General features: G+C 47.5%; 2 protein-coding genes across 2 annotated transcripts in view; one reads left to right on the forward strand and one right to left on the reverse strand.

The window, feature by feature from the left end:
- Positions 1-6284, forward strand: part of MICALL1 (MICAL like 1) — a 29846-nt gene extending 23562 nt beyond the window's left edge. The window contains 7 exon segments of the mRNA XM_038403356.2: positions 809-943; positions 1759-1885; positions 2337-2427; positions 2934-3007; positions 3399-3513; positions 3922-3968; positions 4694-6284. Of these exon segments, the coding sequence (XP_038259284.1) occupies positions 809-943; positions 1759-1885; positions 2337-2427; positions 2934-3007; positions 3399-3513; positions 3922-3968; positions 4694-4809 (705 nt within the window). The 3' untranslated portion in view covers positions 4810-6284.
- Positions 6285-8258: 1974 nt separating this feature from the next.
- Positions 8259-14517, reverse strand: C1H22orf23 (chromosome 1 C22orf23 homolog). Its single transcript, XM_043520627.1, is given in 8 exon segments — positions 8259-8690; positions 9015-9115; positions 9867-10001; positions 10530-10718; positions 11236-11298; positions 12543-12663; positions 14298-14335; positions 14338-14517. Coding segments are annotated over 8 exon segments (834 nt in total). The 5' UTR covers positions 14420-14517; the 3' UTR covers positions 8259-8585.
- Between the last annotated feature and the right edge of the window lie 13 nt (positions 14518-14530).

Raw genomic sequence — 14530 nt, forward strand, 5'->3', positions numbered from 1 at the left:
GCAGAGCCAGAGCTAAGATTCTCACAGTCTGGTAGGGTAAGTGCTAGGTAAATGGTAATCATGCTCTTATTCACCCTGCCTCATGGTACAAATCAAAACAAATGAAAACACTGCTCAAAGCAAAATAGCTTTTCACGCTGTTTATGATTAAGCTGTGGAACTCACTGCCACATGACATTACTGAGGCAAATGACTTAGTGTGATCGAAAAAAGGACTAAATATTGATACAGATAAGAATAGTATCTGCAGTGACACTGACTAGGATAAAATGATCAGGGCTATAAATCCTTATGCCTCAGGGGACAAGCTAATCACTGGCTAGAGTTAGGAAGACAAACTTCCCATTGTGCAGTGAGGTGCATTCTGGGGGTTTATACCTCCCTTGGAAGCATCCAAGGCTATCTGCTGTCATAGACAGGATACCAGAGTATCCAAAGGGCTGCCTACACTCATGAATTTTGTAGCTACAGTTTTCCACCAATGCAACTCCAGCATGGAAGCAATAGTAGAAACTGTGGTATAGACAGGACTTGGGTGCTTTTAGCACTCTGGTATCAAACCATGCTCTGGAGCTGCACTGGTGGGGAATTACACCTGCAGAGTTTGCTCCTGTAGACAAGGGCTGGTGGACCACCTGTCTACTCCACCATGGCAGAAGCGGGGATAGTGGCTTAGCTGGACCATTGCTCTGCTCCAGTATGGCAGTTCCTGTGAGAGGGAATTTGTTCAGTGTTCACACCCTGCCTGGGATCTGCTTTCTTGCTCTCTCCTGGGCACCAAATCATTTTCTTGTTTTTTTCCCCCCAGTTTTCATGCAAAGAGAATCCCTTCAACCGGAAGTCGTCACCTGTCACCTCCCCCTCGGTACAGAAACCCCCAAAAGGATCCAAGCCAGCACGCCCTCCTGCACCAGGACATGGCTTCCCACTGATCAAACGCAAGGTAAAGGGGACAGAGAAGCACTGGGGCAAACGTCACCTCCGCACTGTCTGCTGGGACTACAGCTCTGCTTGCTGAACCCCCATTTCCTTTCCTAGCTTCCAGCAGCGGGAGGCATGTGTGGCTGGCTGTTGAGGGATCTGCGGGATGAGTGGAGAGCCCCCTTGTGCGCACACACTCCCTAGAAGGCTCTTCAGAGGGGTGTACATTGACTTGCGTCAGTAGTGGCTCCCTTTGGGAGCTGCAGGTTGGCCAGACTGCCTAGAACCAGCCACCGGGGCCTGACTTTGACTCCCACTCTCTTCTCCCCACCGCTTGGGGAATGAAATGGTCTCTCCAGTCTCTGCCCTTAGGTGTGTCCTGATTCATCATATGGCACAGCAATTGCCAGAACTCAGGAGGGAGTTGTCTGAGCAAGAGGGGTGTGCTGAATGAGGGGGGCAAAGGGTATCCACACCACTCCCCCAAGATCACTGGGGATCATATTGAGCTGTCGATGGAGAGAGATTTTAATGCGTGGGCTGCAAGTGCATCTTCCTCCTGCAGTGCCATTAGTCTGTATGCAATGGAGCAGGATGGTTTCCCCAAGGAGATGTTTGATTTCTTCTGATGCTGTGTTAGTCCTGTGGGAGGGAGTTGATCACTCCCATTGCTCTCCCTCCTCCACAGAACAGTGCTAGTTTCCCCTGCTCTTTCCACTGCCCGTCAGGGAGTGCGTTGGGGTCCCCAGGCAGGATGCTGGAGCAGATGGGTCGAGGGCTGCCCAGGGAAAGCAGCTGCCCATAGCAATGGGTGTTCCTGCTTGTGTGGTTTGGTAGGTCCAGGCAGATCAGTACGTCCCAGTGGAGGATATTTATGGAGAGATGGACACCATTGAGCAGCGGCTGGACGAGCTGGAGCACCGAGGGGTGGAACTGGAGGAGAAACTCCGTAGTGTTGAGAATGGTAACATGGATTGTACCAACCTTGGAGGTTGGGTGGGGATGGGGGAGGGGAAAAGAATATGTGTCATAGAGGATAGGGAATTTTAAGATGTAAGAGCTGTACCACCCATTAGAGGGGGGAATGAGGAAGGAGAAGTAGTGATAATATGCTCTCTGTTTAAAGTTAGGGTGATGAAGGATCAAGGGAGTTGAGTGGGGGAAGGGTGGTGCCAGGCCAACTGGCTTGGGCTATGAGGAAAATGGATCAGAACCATCACTTCTCCATGGGAGGCTAAGAACTGTTTAATTCACTCCACTTCTCATGTGTTCAGGAGCTAGATGAGGTCAGATTGATTGTAAGTGAATCTCTCCCTCCCCAGCGGGGCAGAGCCTGCCTTGGCCTGCTGCGTTGTGTGGGCAGAAAGCTCTGAGGAATGTATCTGAATTCTTTCTCTGCCTGGTTTGACTGGCAGACAGCCCCGAGGACAGCCTGCTGGTGGACTGGTTCAAGCTCATCCACGAGAAGCACATGCTGGTGCGCCGTGAGTCTGAGCTCATCTACACGTGAGTAGGGGGAACGCACTGACATGCTGCCTCCGAAGCTGGGGAGGACGGAAGAGCTCCCTATTCCCACCTGAGATGCTTTACCAGAAGGCCCTGGTAGGCTTCCTGGTCAAGGGGTGGGGCTAGAGAGCTATGAAGACATTTGACTCTTTGTCCAAGTGTACTTGGATCTCCCCAGAGACTGGAGCTGCAAGAGCTGTGGGCTTCCCCATAGCCAGTGCTCCTGCAGTGTTCCCCACTGCACCTCCTTCTGTAAGAGGCTGTGAGCGCCCTATAGCCACCACGCCTACATCAGTCCTTACTGGATGAGACTGGGGCTGGCATTGCTGGGAGTACAGGCTCCTGCACTTTCACTACAAGTCTCTCGATGGGTGAGGCTAAGGACACAGTTGTTACTTTCAAACCTGACCCTGTGGAGATCGCTTCCCAGAGAGGACATCTGCTTTCCGGAGGGATCTCTCTGAGCCTTGCAATGGGTTTTTGATGGTGTTTCTCTTTCTTTGCAGTTATAAGCAGCAGAACTTGGAGCAACGTCAGGCTGATGTAGAGTATGAACTGCGGTGCCTTCTCAATAAGCCGGGTAAATCTCTTAGTACTGGTGAAACGCCACCCTGAGCAGGTTCTCTGTCCCCCCAATGCTCATTATACCTTCAGTCATGGCTAGTCCCTGGGTAAAAGGGACTTGCCTTTGATGGATATTAATACTCCTCCTTAACTGGCTGCAGGGTGGCTGTTGAGTAACGAGACTGTCCCCCCCTAGCACCAATTCCTGAGCATGCTGTCTAGGCTGTATTCCCAGTCCCTGCATTGAGAGGCCATCATTCTAACCTAGTATAGAGGTCCACAGAGTCATCTGCTAGGCTCAGGACAGGAATCAAACCCAGGTCTCTTGTATGGCACTCCAGACCCTTGAGCTCCTTGCCCAAGGGAAATTTAGTCATTTAACTCCCTGTCTTTTCTGGGATGGGTAGCTAAGGACTGGACGGATGACGACCGAGAGAGGGAGACGGTGCTGATGCAGGAGCTGGTCACCATTATTGAACAACGTAATGCCATTGTCAACTGCCTGGACGAGGACCGGCAGAGGTAACACGGTGTAAAGTGGGAGATCTGGCCGAAACCCGGCTGCCTTTACTGCCCTGTCTGAGTGACACAGTGGAGAAGGTGGTGCAGCCCACCTGTATGGGGTGAACATGTACTGTGTAATGCAACAACACGATGCCACTGTTACTGACAGACCTTCCGGAGAGTCCCCCATTCCTTGTTCCTGTGAATCAATGCTACTGACTTGTGAGGATGGTGTGTGTCTGTGTATCTCTGGATGATGTCTGTCCTGGTATGTGTATATGGGGAATATGTCATAATTGTAGCAAGGGATTATGGGATACCAATGACCATACTGGTCATCAGCAGTGGAGAACTCTTCTCTTCCAACAATGTTGTGGCTGTTGTCCTCAGAGTGGAATCTCAACAGTTTCCCACTGTTTCTTTCAGAGAGGAAGAGGAGGATAAATTGTTGGAAGCCATGATTAAAAAGAAAGGTAAGAAAGTGAATGAGAGACTCATTCCAATACTGGAGGACTTCAGAGTCCTGGCGGCTCTCTCATGCTCCCAAGGAGAGGGCAGAAGAATAAAGGGCATTAGTATAAATGCACATGCACATGAACACGTGTATGTGTTGAGAGATTTATTCTATTCTATATAGGTTTTTATATCACACCCACCACCTCTGAGCATCTTTCACAAATGCATTATGCAATCTGACTAGCCCCCGTCACTTTTTCTCCTCTCCTCTTCCCAGAGGGAGAAGTGTGTGCAGGGGAGTGTGTTAGAATGTATAGATAATATACACACGTTGCTATGTCTTTGTTAGAGAAGGCAAAGTCAAAAAAATGTGCTTTGCACTGGAGCAGAAGGTGGTGAGGTTTGTGTTGGTCCTTAATTCCTGTGGGAGTTCATTCCACAATCTGGGAACAGCTCCTGAGAAAGCTCCATCTCCTGTGTCTAATCTCAGGAACCTGCAGTGAAAGTGTAAGTGTGGGTATGTCTCCCTCTCTAATCTCAGTGACCTGTCCTGAATGTGTGTGTATTTTCATTCAGGGACTGGTGGCTCACACAAATGCATGCATCAAGTAGTTTAGCCCCAGTCTGCATACATCACATAGGTGGGGGCATGTGTCTATTGAGTGTATAGGCACCAGTATGCATGCATCACTCCTGGGCTCTGTCCTTTAGAAAATAACCTCTCCCTGCAACTCTTCTTCAGAATATCACAAGGAAACTGAGGGCAAGAAGAAAGGAAAGTTCAAGCCCATGAAGGTGCTGAAGCTGCTTGGCAATAAACATGAATCAAAGAGCAAGTCACCCAAGGAGAAAAGCTAGAGCAGGAGCAAGCCAGAAGCAAGGATGGATGCACTGCTGTCCGACTGCATCAGCCCTCCCTGTGGCTGGCTGGATACCTGCCACTGGGGCTTCTGCCTCCCACTCCTTTCCAGAAGCTGTCTCTCCCCTCTTGTCAACCCCCACATGCCAACCCTGATTTCTCCCAGGGAAACTCAGCTTTCAGCCACAGATGTGGAGTTGCCCAAAAAAGAGGAGACATGGCGAGTCTGATCAACAATACTCCTCCTTCCTAAGGCTGTGGGGAGCCTGATCAGAGGAGCAAAGTTACTATCCACAAGCTTTGGGGAGTGGGGAGGAGGTGAAATAGCTTTAGGAGACATTAACCAGTTGTGTTTATTATTATTATTATTATATTTTATTATTAACTGTCTGAGCAGTAAGTAAAGGATTTTGGTGTTTGTGGGAAACTTGCACTAATCGCCCCGTCCCTCACTCTGTGATAGTCACATGTGCCTCGTACTCTCTGCCTTGGAGGACTGTACACAATTGTCCCTCCCCAACCTCCAGTTCTTTCCCTTGCAGTCAGAATTCCCACTCTTAACTTTTGTAAAAGACTCTGGGGTTTATAAGCAGGATTATTTTATTGGCACTAAATTCACATTGAAAATCTAAACGAAAATGAAAGAACCCCCCCCAAAACTTTCCATGCCTCAAGTTCCTTAAAAAAAAAAAAAAAAAAAAAAGTCACCACTGTCCTGTTTGTGGAGAGATTCCCCTCTCCCGACGACACGTGCCCCACGAGCTTCAGGGCTGGGCGGTATCAATGACAGGGCCAGGCAGAATGGCTAAGGAAAAGGTATTATGGGGAGTCTAATTGGACATATCCAAGACACCCCACCCAGGACATCTAACCCTCGCTGCAGCTGCTAAATAGACCCACTCTTATGGTTTTGGGGGAGCAGGGAGGGAGGAACATTCTATTTCCAGGAAAGGGGAAAAGAATGCAAGACTTTATTCAGTGCCAGCAAGGTTGTCCTGTTGCCTTGCTCACTAGTGCTGCCCTCTACCAGCTTGGGGAGTGGGAAGGGAATCTCAGCTGACTCTTCTCCAGTTTGTCTGTATTTATATTTTTAAAAGTGCAAAAGGGGGGATTTGGGGTTTTTTTTATAGCTTCATTACTAGATGGATTCAACCCCACCCAGCTTTTTAAATCCTTGTTTGATTTGTTGTGTATATGCATTGGGGGATGGGGAGAGCAGTCTTCCCTCCTTCCTTTCTTCTTTCTGCCTTCTCCAATGTGAGGAGCTATTTATTGAGCTGTTTGATTGGTCTGAATTAGACACTGAGTTTTATGGGTGTTGGTTGGTCAGCTGTTGTCTTGCCTTGTTAGCAGAGTAACTACCAGCCCAGAGCAAACTGCTGCATTCCCTTTATAAAAATACTACAGGTTTGATCCAAACCACTCTTGCTTCCAGTAGTGTTCTGGACCATTGCTGGAGTATATTTTTATACAGGGATCCCTGTTTACAAAACCATTGAGGGAGCTGAGTTTATCATGTTGCTCCCAAGGGCCACCAGTACTGGTTGGGGCAGCATACTCAGCCCCTAGGAATGGAGGGCCCCATCACACTTTTGCAACCCCCAACTGGCTGATTCAGGAGCAGTGGCCACCTTTCTATGGTCATGTCTGGGCAGGGGAGATCCCAAAGCACAACTTACCCTCTCCAAAGTAAAGGAGTCAATTTGGCCTTGTAGAGTGCGGCCGAGCCACTGTCAAAGGCCATGAGAATTGCTGCAGTCTGACACCCCCAGTCCTACTCCCTTCAGTATTTTGATTTGTAAACTGTTACACTGTACTAACTCTGGGATTGCCATTCAGCTGCAGAAAAATAAAATCAGTGGAGTTAAAAAACTACTGCCACCCTGTATTGCTTATCCTTACCTGTGCTTGGCTCACCTTAGGTACCTGATTACCTCGGTAGCACATGCACCTCTTAATCTCAGAGTTATGGGTTTGAGCCCAATGTTGGGTATTTGCCTGGCTTGTGGAGGTTTGGTGGATTTACTGCTGACAAATAGTTCAGCCTCTGAATTTAAGAAAAGGATGAGATTGGGGATTCCAGCCGCCTCTTGGTTCAATTTAGGGGTAACTGGGTGAAATACTTTAGCTTGTGTTATGGAGGAGGTAGGACTAGTAATGATCCCTTCTGGCATTAAAATCTATGAATACCTTGGCCCCTGCCTTTGGCTATGTCAGTCCTTGTCAAGATGTTCCCAGGGAACAGAAAACAAAAGATCATGGAACAGACTCTCCTGCGCTGTGAACTCCAAGGTGAACTCCTCCCCGGCCCAACCCAGTGTAGCCGTGTTTCTAAGCCTGCATGTTTTAGTGCATGAGCAAGAGACAAGTTCCTAGACACACACACACAAAATCTCTCCGAGATGCAATCACATTAAAATTAAGGCTAACATTTCTGTAAGGCAGTGTGGATGCTCCTCCCTCACCTGCTCTGCAGCAGCAGCTGACACAGTTTCCAGGGCTGTGCTGATATGAGTGATGATATGGATTCAGTGATGAGGAAGTAAACAATCACATTAATTTTCAGCTTCCACCAGAAACAACCAGAACCCCCAGAGTTTGAGCCATATGGAAAAGGGACAGAGATTTTCCTTCCGGTGACTGTTGTGCAGGTCAGCTTTGTTCTGACACCTTAAGGCATGTGCCATAGGTGGAAGGAGACCTTGCTTCACCATGTTTCAGAGGCGACTGGAGCATGCTGAGGTCTTTTCATCTCCTCCTAGCCCCTTCAGAGGGAGGGAACCAGGCTAATTCCCTGATTTGGTTCACCCAACCATCAAGTTCACCCAGCCATGAAACAGCTGCCTGAAGGGAGTGTTTTTCATAGATACTAAGGTCAGAAGGGACCATTCTGATCATCTAGTCCGACCTCCTGCACAGCGCAGGCCATAGAATCTCACCCACCCACTCCTACAAAACCTCACCTATGTCTGAGGTATTGAAGTCCTTAAATCATGGTTTAAAGACTTCAAGGAGCAGAGAAGCCTCCCTCAAGTCACCCATGCCCCATGCTACAGAGGAAGGAGAAAAACCTCCAGGGCCTCTCCCATCTGCCCTGGAGGAAAATTCCTTCCCGACCCCAAATATGGCGATCAGCTAAACTCTGAGCATATGGGCAAGTTTCACCAGCCAGATACCCAGGAAAGAATTTTCTATAGTAACTCAGATCCCATCCATCTAATATCCCATCTCAGGGGATTAGTCTTATTTACCCTGAATATTTAAAGATCAATTACTTACCAAAATCCCATTATCCCATCATACCATCTCCTCCATAAACTTATTGAGTAGAATCTTAAAACCAGATAGATCTTTTGCCCCCACTGCTTCCCTTGGAAGGCTATTCCAAAACTTCACTCCTCTGATGGTTAGAAACCTTCGTCTAATTTCAAGTCTAAACTTCCTGGTGGCCAGTTTATACCCATTTGTTCTTGTGTCCACATTGGTGCTGAGCTGAAATAATTCCTCTCCCTCTCCTGTATTTATCCCTCTGATATATTTATAGAGAGCAAGGTAGGATTTTGCAAATACTTTCTCCTGTTATGTACTATGCATAAATAGTTACTGCCCTCTTGGGTTTATGCAACAGGTGCTACTGACATTCCTCCAAGAGGATCTGCCTTAGATGGATAGGCATAGACCAGTTCTGTGATCCTTCTATGGTGGAGGCCCAGTCCTGTTGGAAGGGCAAGGAAAGAAGGGGTGGGAATGGTCTGCTCTGGTGTCTGGTCTTGGTCTAGCTATTGGGATCAGATTTGTTCCCTACAGGGAGGATTTTTGCCATTGCCTCTCTCACGTCCTTACTCCTCTTCTTATCGATGATCTCCATCTCCCGCAGTTTCTGCAAAGAACAGAACAAAAAGGATGAATTGGTAAGAATGTCAGAAGCTCCTATTTCCTGCCAAGCCTGAGAATGAAGGATCCTCTTCCCCACTGAAATTACATAGAGAAATGACAGAGGGGCTGGAAGCCTCTCTCCTGCCCCAACCTCCTAAATGCATCCCTCTTTTTCTACCTCATCCCCTGAAAGAAAATGCTGGGCTCTCTTCCTCCTAAATCTAGGCCACATCTAGTTATTGGATAGAAACCCTAGAACTCAGATCCTCCAACACTGAGGTTCCCTCAATCCAACATGCTGCAGGGGCCAGAGGGGTTCCCAAGATACCTGTGAGATTTCAGTGAGGATGATCCCTCGATACTGCTTGCTCTGGCCCAGAGCCTCCATCTCTGCCAGGAATTCCTTTCTCTCCTGAATTTCAATCACCACTGAGCCCAAGAGAAAGAGACATGGACAGACCCAGTCAAAGTGGGGACACACCAGCATTGCCTGAACTCTGACCTCCCCACTTCCCAGCCCTGTTAGAATGGGGGGTGGGGGGTAATATCTAGAATGACACTGACTTTGCCCTCTTCACCACAGTATCTTAGCACCCCTGCATTTAAGGATAGAAATAGCCATCTCTTTATTTCTCTCTCTTCCTGGCCTATAGGAAATTCAGCTTGATTTGGGGCTGGGGCATGTTTGTAAAAGTTTATTCAGTGCAGTGGGATGCTGAAACTCACCCCACAGGATTCTACATGCCAAAGCAGAGCAGTGGTCCAGCTAAGGCTCAGTCTACATTAAAAGTTTTGCCAACTTTATTGCTTCAGAGTGTGAAAAAAATCACGCCCCAAACTGACATAGCTATGTCAGCAAAAGTCCTACTGTAGATGCAGTTATACTAGCAAAAAAGTGTTTTTGCCAGTGAAGCTTATTTTATATGGGGAAGTGGTATAAACTATTCTACTAAAAGCACTTTTCTGCTGGTATGAGCTGCATCTCCACTAGAAGGGTTTGCTGGTATAGCTATGGTACTATACTAGTAGTATAGCTATATCGGCAAAACTTTCTAGTCTAGATAAGATCTAATCCAGCATCCCACCTGCCACAACAAATCTCAGCTCACTAGTGCATGAAGCCCACCACCCTGCCTTTTGTAAGGCCTTCCTTTGTGCCTTGGCCTATTTCCATACGTACGTTCTTCAAACCGGTCAGGTTCAGGTATTTCCTCTTCCTCTGTCTGCACTGGCTTCTGCTGTGGCTTCTGTTCCACCACATCCTTTCCAGTCGCTAGGATATTTTGGAGCCTTTGCTTCTCCCTCTCTAAGTCGCCTGTGGAAAATAAAACACATATTTGCCAGACTGAGGCAGAAGTGCAGTCTCCCCACCAAGGCCCTGCTGGCAGCTGTGCCTGGACACACACAACTGGAGATTCTATATAAGTAATTGCACAGGAAATATCTATTATGGTACATCCCATTCCCATCCTATATACAGCACAGGCACTACATGTACCGTACTGACAGCAGAAGTCCCAGCTCCATTTACATCAGTGGTCTGATATCAGTTTATAAGCCAAAAAGTTATGTGAGAATTGCATTGTCACAATAAGGTAAAGTGAAATCCTGTTCTGTCAATGAGCCACCCAGCCAGCAGGCAGGGTTGAGATGCGATCATCAGTGAAGGTAGGCGCTGTCAAAAGTCCCCTCACAGCTCTGGCTTTTGTGCACCTGCCAGTGGAGTAGAGAAGGCAGAACGAGGTTGGAAAGCAGATAAGAGTGTTCTGGAGACTGGAGGAAAATGGGAGGAAAGGAAAGAGAGGAGGCAAAACAGATCCCTTAGCAGAATTTGCTCACTTACGAGTGGCCCGGGGTTTGAATTTCTCTCGGGTGTAGGCATCGCCTGCCCGGCAGATCTCGGCAGGTCGGAGGTGAGGTCTGGCCAACAGAGTGACTGAAAGACAAGGCTTTGGTGGAGAGGATGCAGGCTGTGCAAGCTGTGGTTCTTTGCTGGATGTTGGGTTGCAGTGAGTGGGCAGGGAAACACCTCCTGGGAAAGGAAGGGAAGACAATGGCAGGTTAGGAACAGCGGAGTCTGTGGCTTGCTGATATCCCTGGACCACATAATGCAGTTCCAGTATTAGTCTCATTCCCTGGACCAGTTACATGGAGAAATCCCATCCAGTCCCTATAGAGAATATTAATAGCTACCAAATTTAGCCTTAAATGATGGAGATTAGATGGGGGGTTCAAGAGAGGAAAACTGCATTCCATGAGAGCAGCCTCCATTACTGTTGTATGATGAAAGAGATGAGAACAGCTGCAGTAGACCAAATGCTGAGGAGAAAGAAATACCACCCCCGCAATTTCTTCCCATTCCTCCAGTCTATAGGCAAATACCCTCTGTAAAAAGAATGTTCTATGTATCTGGGCCGGGTGAATGCTTCACCACAGCAGCTGTAAGGTGTACATAGGGGTTAGGAGCAGAAGATCAATCAGCAGCAACCTGCAGAAAGCAGAGTGCATGTGTGGGGGTTGAGGGTGGACAAAGCTGAGGCATCACTCACGTTTCATGCAGTTCATGAGGTGGCGTTGCTGGAAATTGGTAAGTCTGGATTCCTTCATCATCACTGAAAGGCAAAAACCATCTATAAAGACCCAAGCCTCAGAACTCAGCAGAAAGAGCCTGAGGAACTACCTGTCCACTTTAGGCAACCAGAACAAAAGAGGGTAACGGCTTTGGAGGAAACTCCATATTTGTAATCGAGATCCTTTGGGAAAAGACCCAAGTGATTCATGATTCCTAAAAGATTTAGGCTGAGAATTTCAAAGGTGGGTGCCTAAAGTTAGGTTACTAACTCCATGTTTACACACCTAAATAAGTGGCCTAATTTACAAAAGTATTGGCATTCTCCCTCATAAAAAAGGAAACACCAGCTTTAAAAATGGTACGTAAGGGCTGTGGTGGAGGTAAAACTGTTCTCCCAAATTTGAAAGCAAATGAGAACAGCATTTGCAGTAACAGTAGCAAGGAAACTAGTTATAAGAGCTTTAGCTGATCACCAGTCGGGGGATCAGGATGGCATTACTCACATGGCATAGTAATGTGGAATTAGTACAACAAAGGGCTTTTATGTCTTTAACTTCAGCAATAGTTGGAGAAGGGAGACAGAAGGAGGTTATTATTTAATATGTTGTAGAACCCAGAAGTCTGCTTGGCAATGGCTGTTGTGTAAAAATCTAGAGTGACTGACAAGTAAATTGGATTAGACAGGCACTTTACAGGAAATACACAGAAGACAAGTTCCTGCCCTGAAAAGCTTATACACTAAATGATGGATTTGAGATGTGAAAATATAACAGAGCAGGAAAGGGAGGGGTGAGGAATGGCATGGGTTACTGTGATACAATGATGGCTTTAGTGAGTTTAGGCAGATACACAGTTTAGTGGTTCAAATTTTGTATGAGGAGGAGAGGGGGTTGCAGAAGGGGTCTTTAGGAGTTATTTGATAAGATGAGGAAGGAGGATGAGAGACTGGATTTAGGAAGAGCATTCCAAGCATCACAAGCAACATGGACTACTAATGTTTTTTCTCTTCTATGTAGGTTCTTTCACCATCCTAATCACTGTGGTACCTGGGCACCTTCCAGTAGTGCATTAAGTGAGATGACTAACATCTGTTAGATGTGGTTCATTCTCTCTTTCATCTTCTCCACGGGAGAGAACTTTGTGAGCAGTAGAGTGTTTTGGTTTGTTTTTTTTAAAATGTACATACTGCTGTTATAAATGGAACAATGATCAAGCCAGAAGCATGATACGAGTTTAAGGGGGTCAATTGCCTTTTCACTATTCTCCATTCTATCTTCCTGTTACCTTTCAGCAGCTCTTTTGTTTCTTGGCCATAATGAGTTGTCCCTGGAGAATGCCAGAAACCAGTTCCTTTTGGGACAGCTGGCACTACTCTTCTTCCCTCCTGGGAAGACATTGTGAAACCCTGAAAATGACAGTGAGGCAAGGAGTCAGGAAATCATATTCAACTTCTAATGGTTCAACTCAAAAGAACATTCTCTCTTCACAGCCCTCAGTCATTCTAGGGTCCCATTACACAGTTTCTACTACCTCAAAATCAACCTTAATACTTACTTAAATATAGCTAATCCATTGAAGTCTTGACCCTTGAAAAGTTACCATAGTGTTTGAGGGACTGGCTGGAATCTCCCATGTCCTCTTTTATTCTCTCCTCTGTTTCAGTGACAAACCTGCTTCCAACTGAGAAAGGTTGTGAACCCCTAGAATCCACCACAGTCATACTAAGCACTGCTCAGACTGGAATACCTCGACACTGCAAATTAAGGTGCTGTAACTGTAGCACAGGTAGACATACCCACACTAATTTTAATCTACAGAGCGCAGGTAACAATGGTAGTGAAAATGTGGGAGCATGGACTTCAGCATTGTTAGCAATTCAAGTATGTAACCATACAAGCTGGGATTGTTAGCCTGCACTGAAGCCCATACCACCACGTCTTCGCTGCTATAGTTACCCCTGCTAGCTCAATTAAAGCTGGTGTGAGTATGCTTACACACACTACAATTACACCTTACTATGCAGTGAAGCCATACCCTGGGATGCATGGACTCAACACATTTACATGCTTGATCTCAGAACATGGCATCCATGGCACTTCCTCTCCTGAGGGGATAACAGGTTTGCTGCCTGTTCTGAATATACCTAATGTAATCTGAAAAAGAGCTCTGTGTAGCTCAAAAGCTTGTCTCTTTCACCAGCAGAAGTTGGTCCAATAAAAGATATTACCTCACCCACCTTGTCTCCCTATAAAATCTTAGTTAATGCTGGTTTGGTCTATAGCAGGGGTAGTCAATTATTTTTGTCAAGGTCCAAATTTTTGGATCAAGGTATAACCAAGGTCCAGGTTCCGGGGGAAATAATAAAAAATACTAACAATAATGATAATAGGTAAATAAAATAAAAAGATTCTGGGATCTGTTCAAAGTGTCTGGCAGTCCAGATTTGGCCATCTCCCTATTGACTGCCCCTGGTCTATAGTATTCAAGGACCTTTAGCACTGCAACACAAACACGTGCACCCTCCCACCAGTCAACTCCCACCACTGGCTGAAGGAACCATCCTTTTCCTGTCACACGGGGTGCAGTGATGTAGGTTCAGTTCACATCTGTGATACCACAGATGACACCACCAACCAATGCCACAGAGAAGACACCTTGCTCCACAGTACAGTGCCACGGGGGGACACTCCTCACACCCTGGCACAATGCAACAGGGAGCTGTCCTCTCATCCCACTCTGCATTGCCACAGGACAGTGTCGCACCACAATGCAATGCCATAAAACAACACCCAATCCACCCCATTGTGTAATGCAACAGGATGACGCCCAAGCCCCGCAGAGCAATGCCGTGGGGCAACACAATCGTGCAACAAAGCAAGGCCCGTGACCACGCAGTGCAACGGCACCTGGTGTTGCCTCCAAGCCACCACATGCCACAGGGTGATGCCCCCTCACCTGACCCAATAATGGCCCCACTCAAGCCCAACAAGGGTGCAATGCTGTGATGTGCCACAGGCCCTCTCCCACACAGCGGGGCACCCAGGGCGGTGCAAGGCCCCCTTCAACGGGGAGGGGGAAAGCCTAGGGGGTGACGTCACATCAGAGGCTCGGATGCACCAGATGGGGAGAAGGAAGCGCCAAGGCCATCTTCCAGTCTCCATGGAAACCCGTGCTGGTCCCTGATTGGCGGGTGGCCCGGCCCCGGCCCCATCCCCATCCCGATCCCGGGGAGGGCGGAGATTCGGGTGCCCGCAGCGATTCCTTCCGCCTCG

Source organism: Dermochelys coriacea, chromosome 1 (assembly GCF_009764565.3).
Source record: "Dermochelys coriacea isolate rDerCor1 chromosome 1, rDerCor1.pri.v4, whole genome shotgun sequence".
NCBI lineage: Eukaryota > Metazoa > Chordata > Testudines > Dermochelyidae > Dermochelys > Dermochelys coriacea.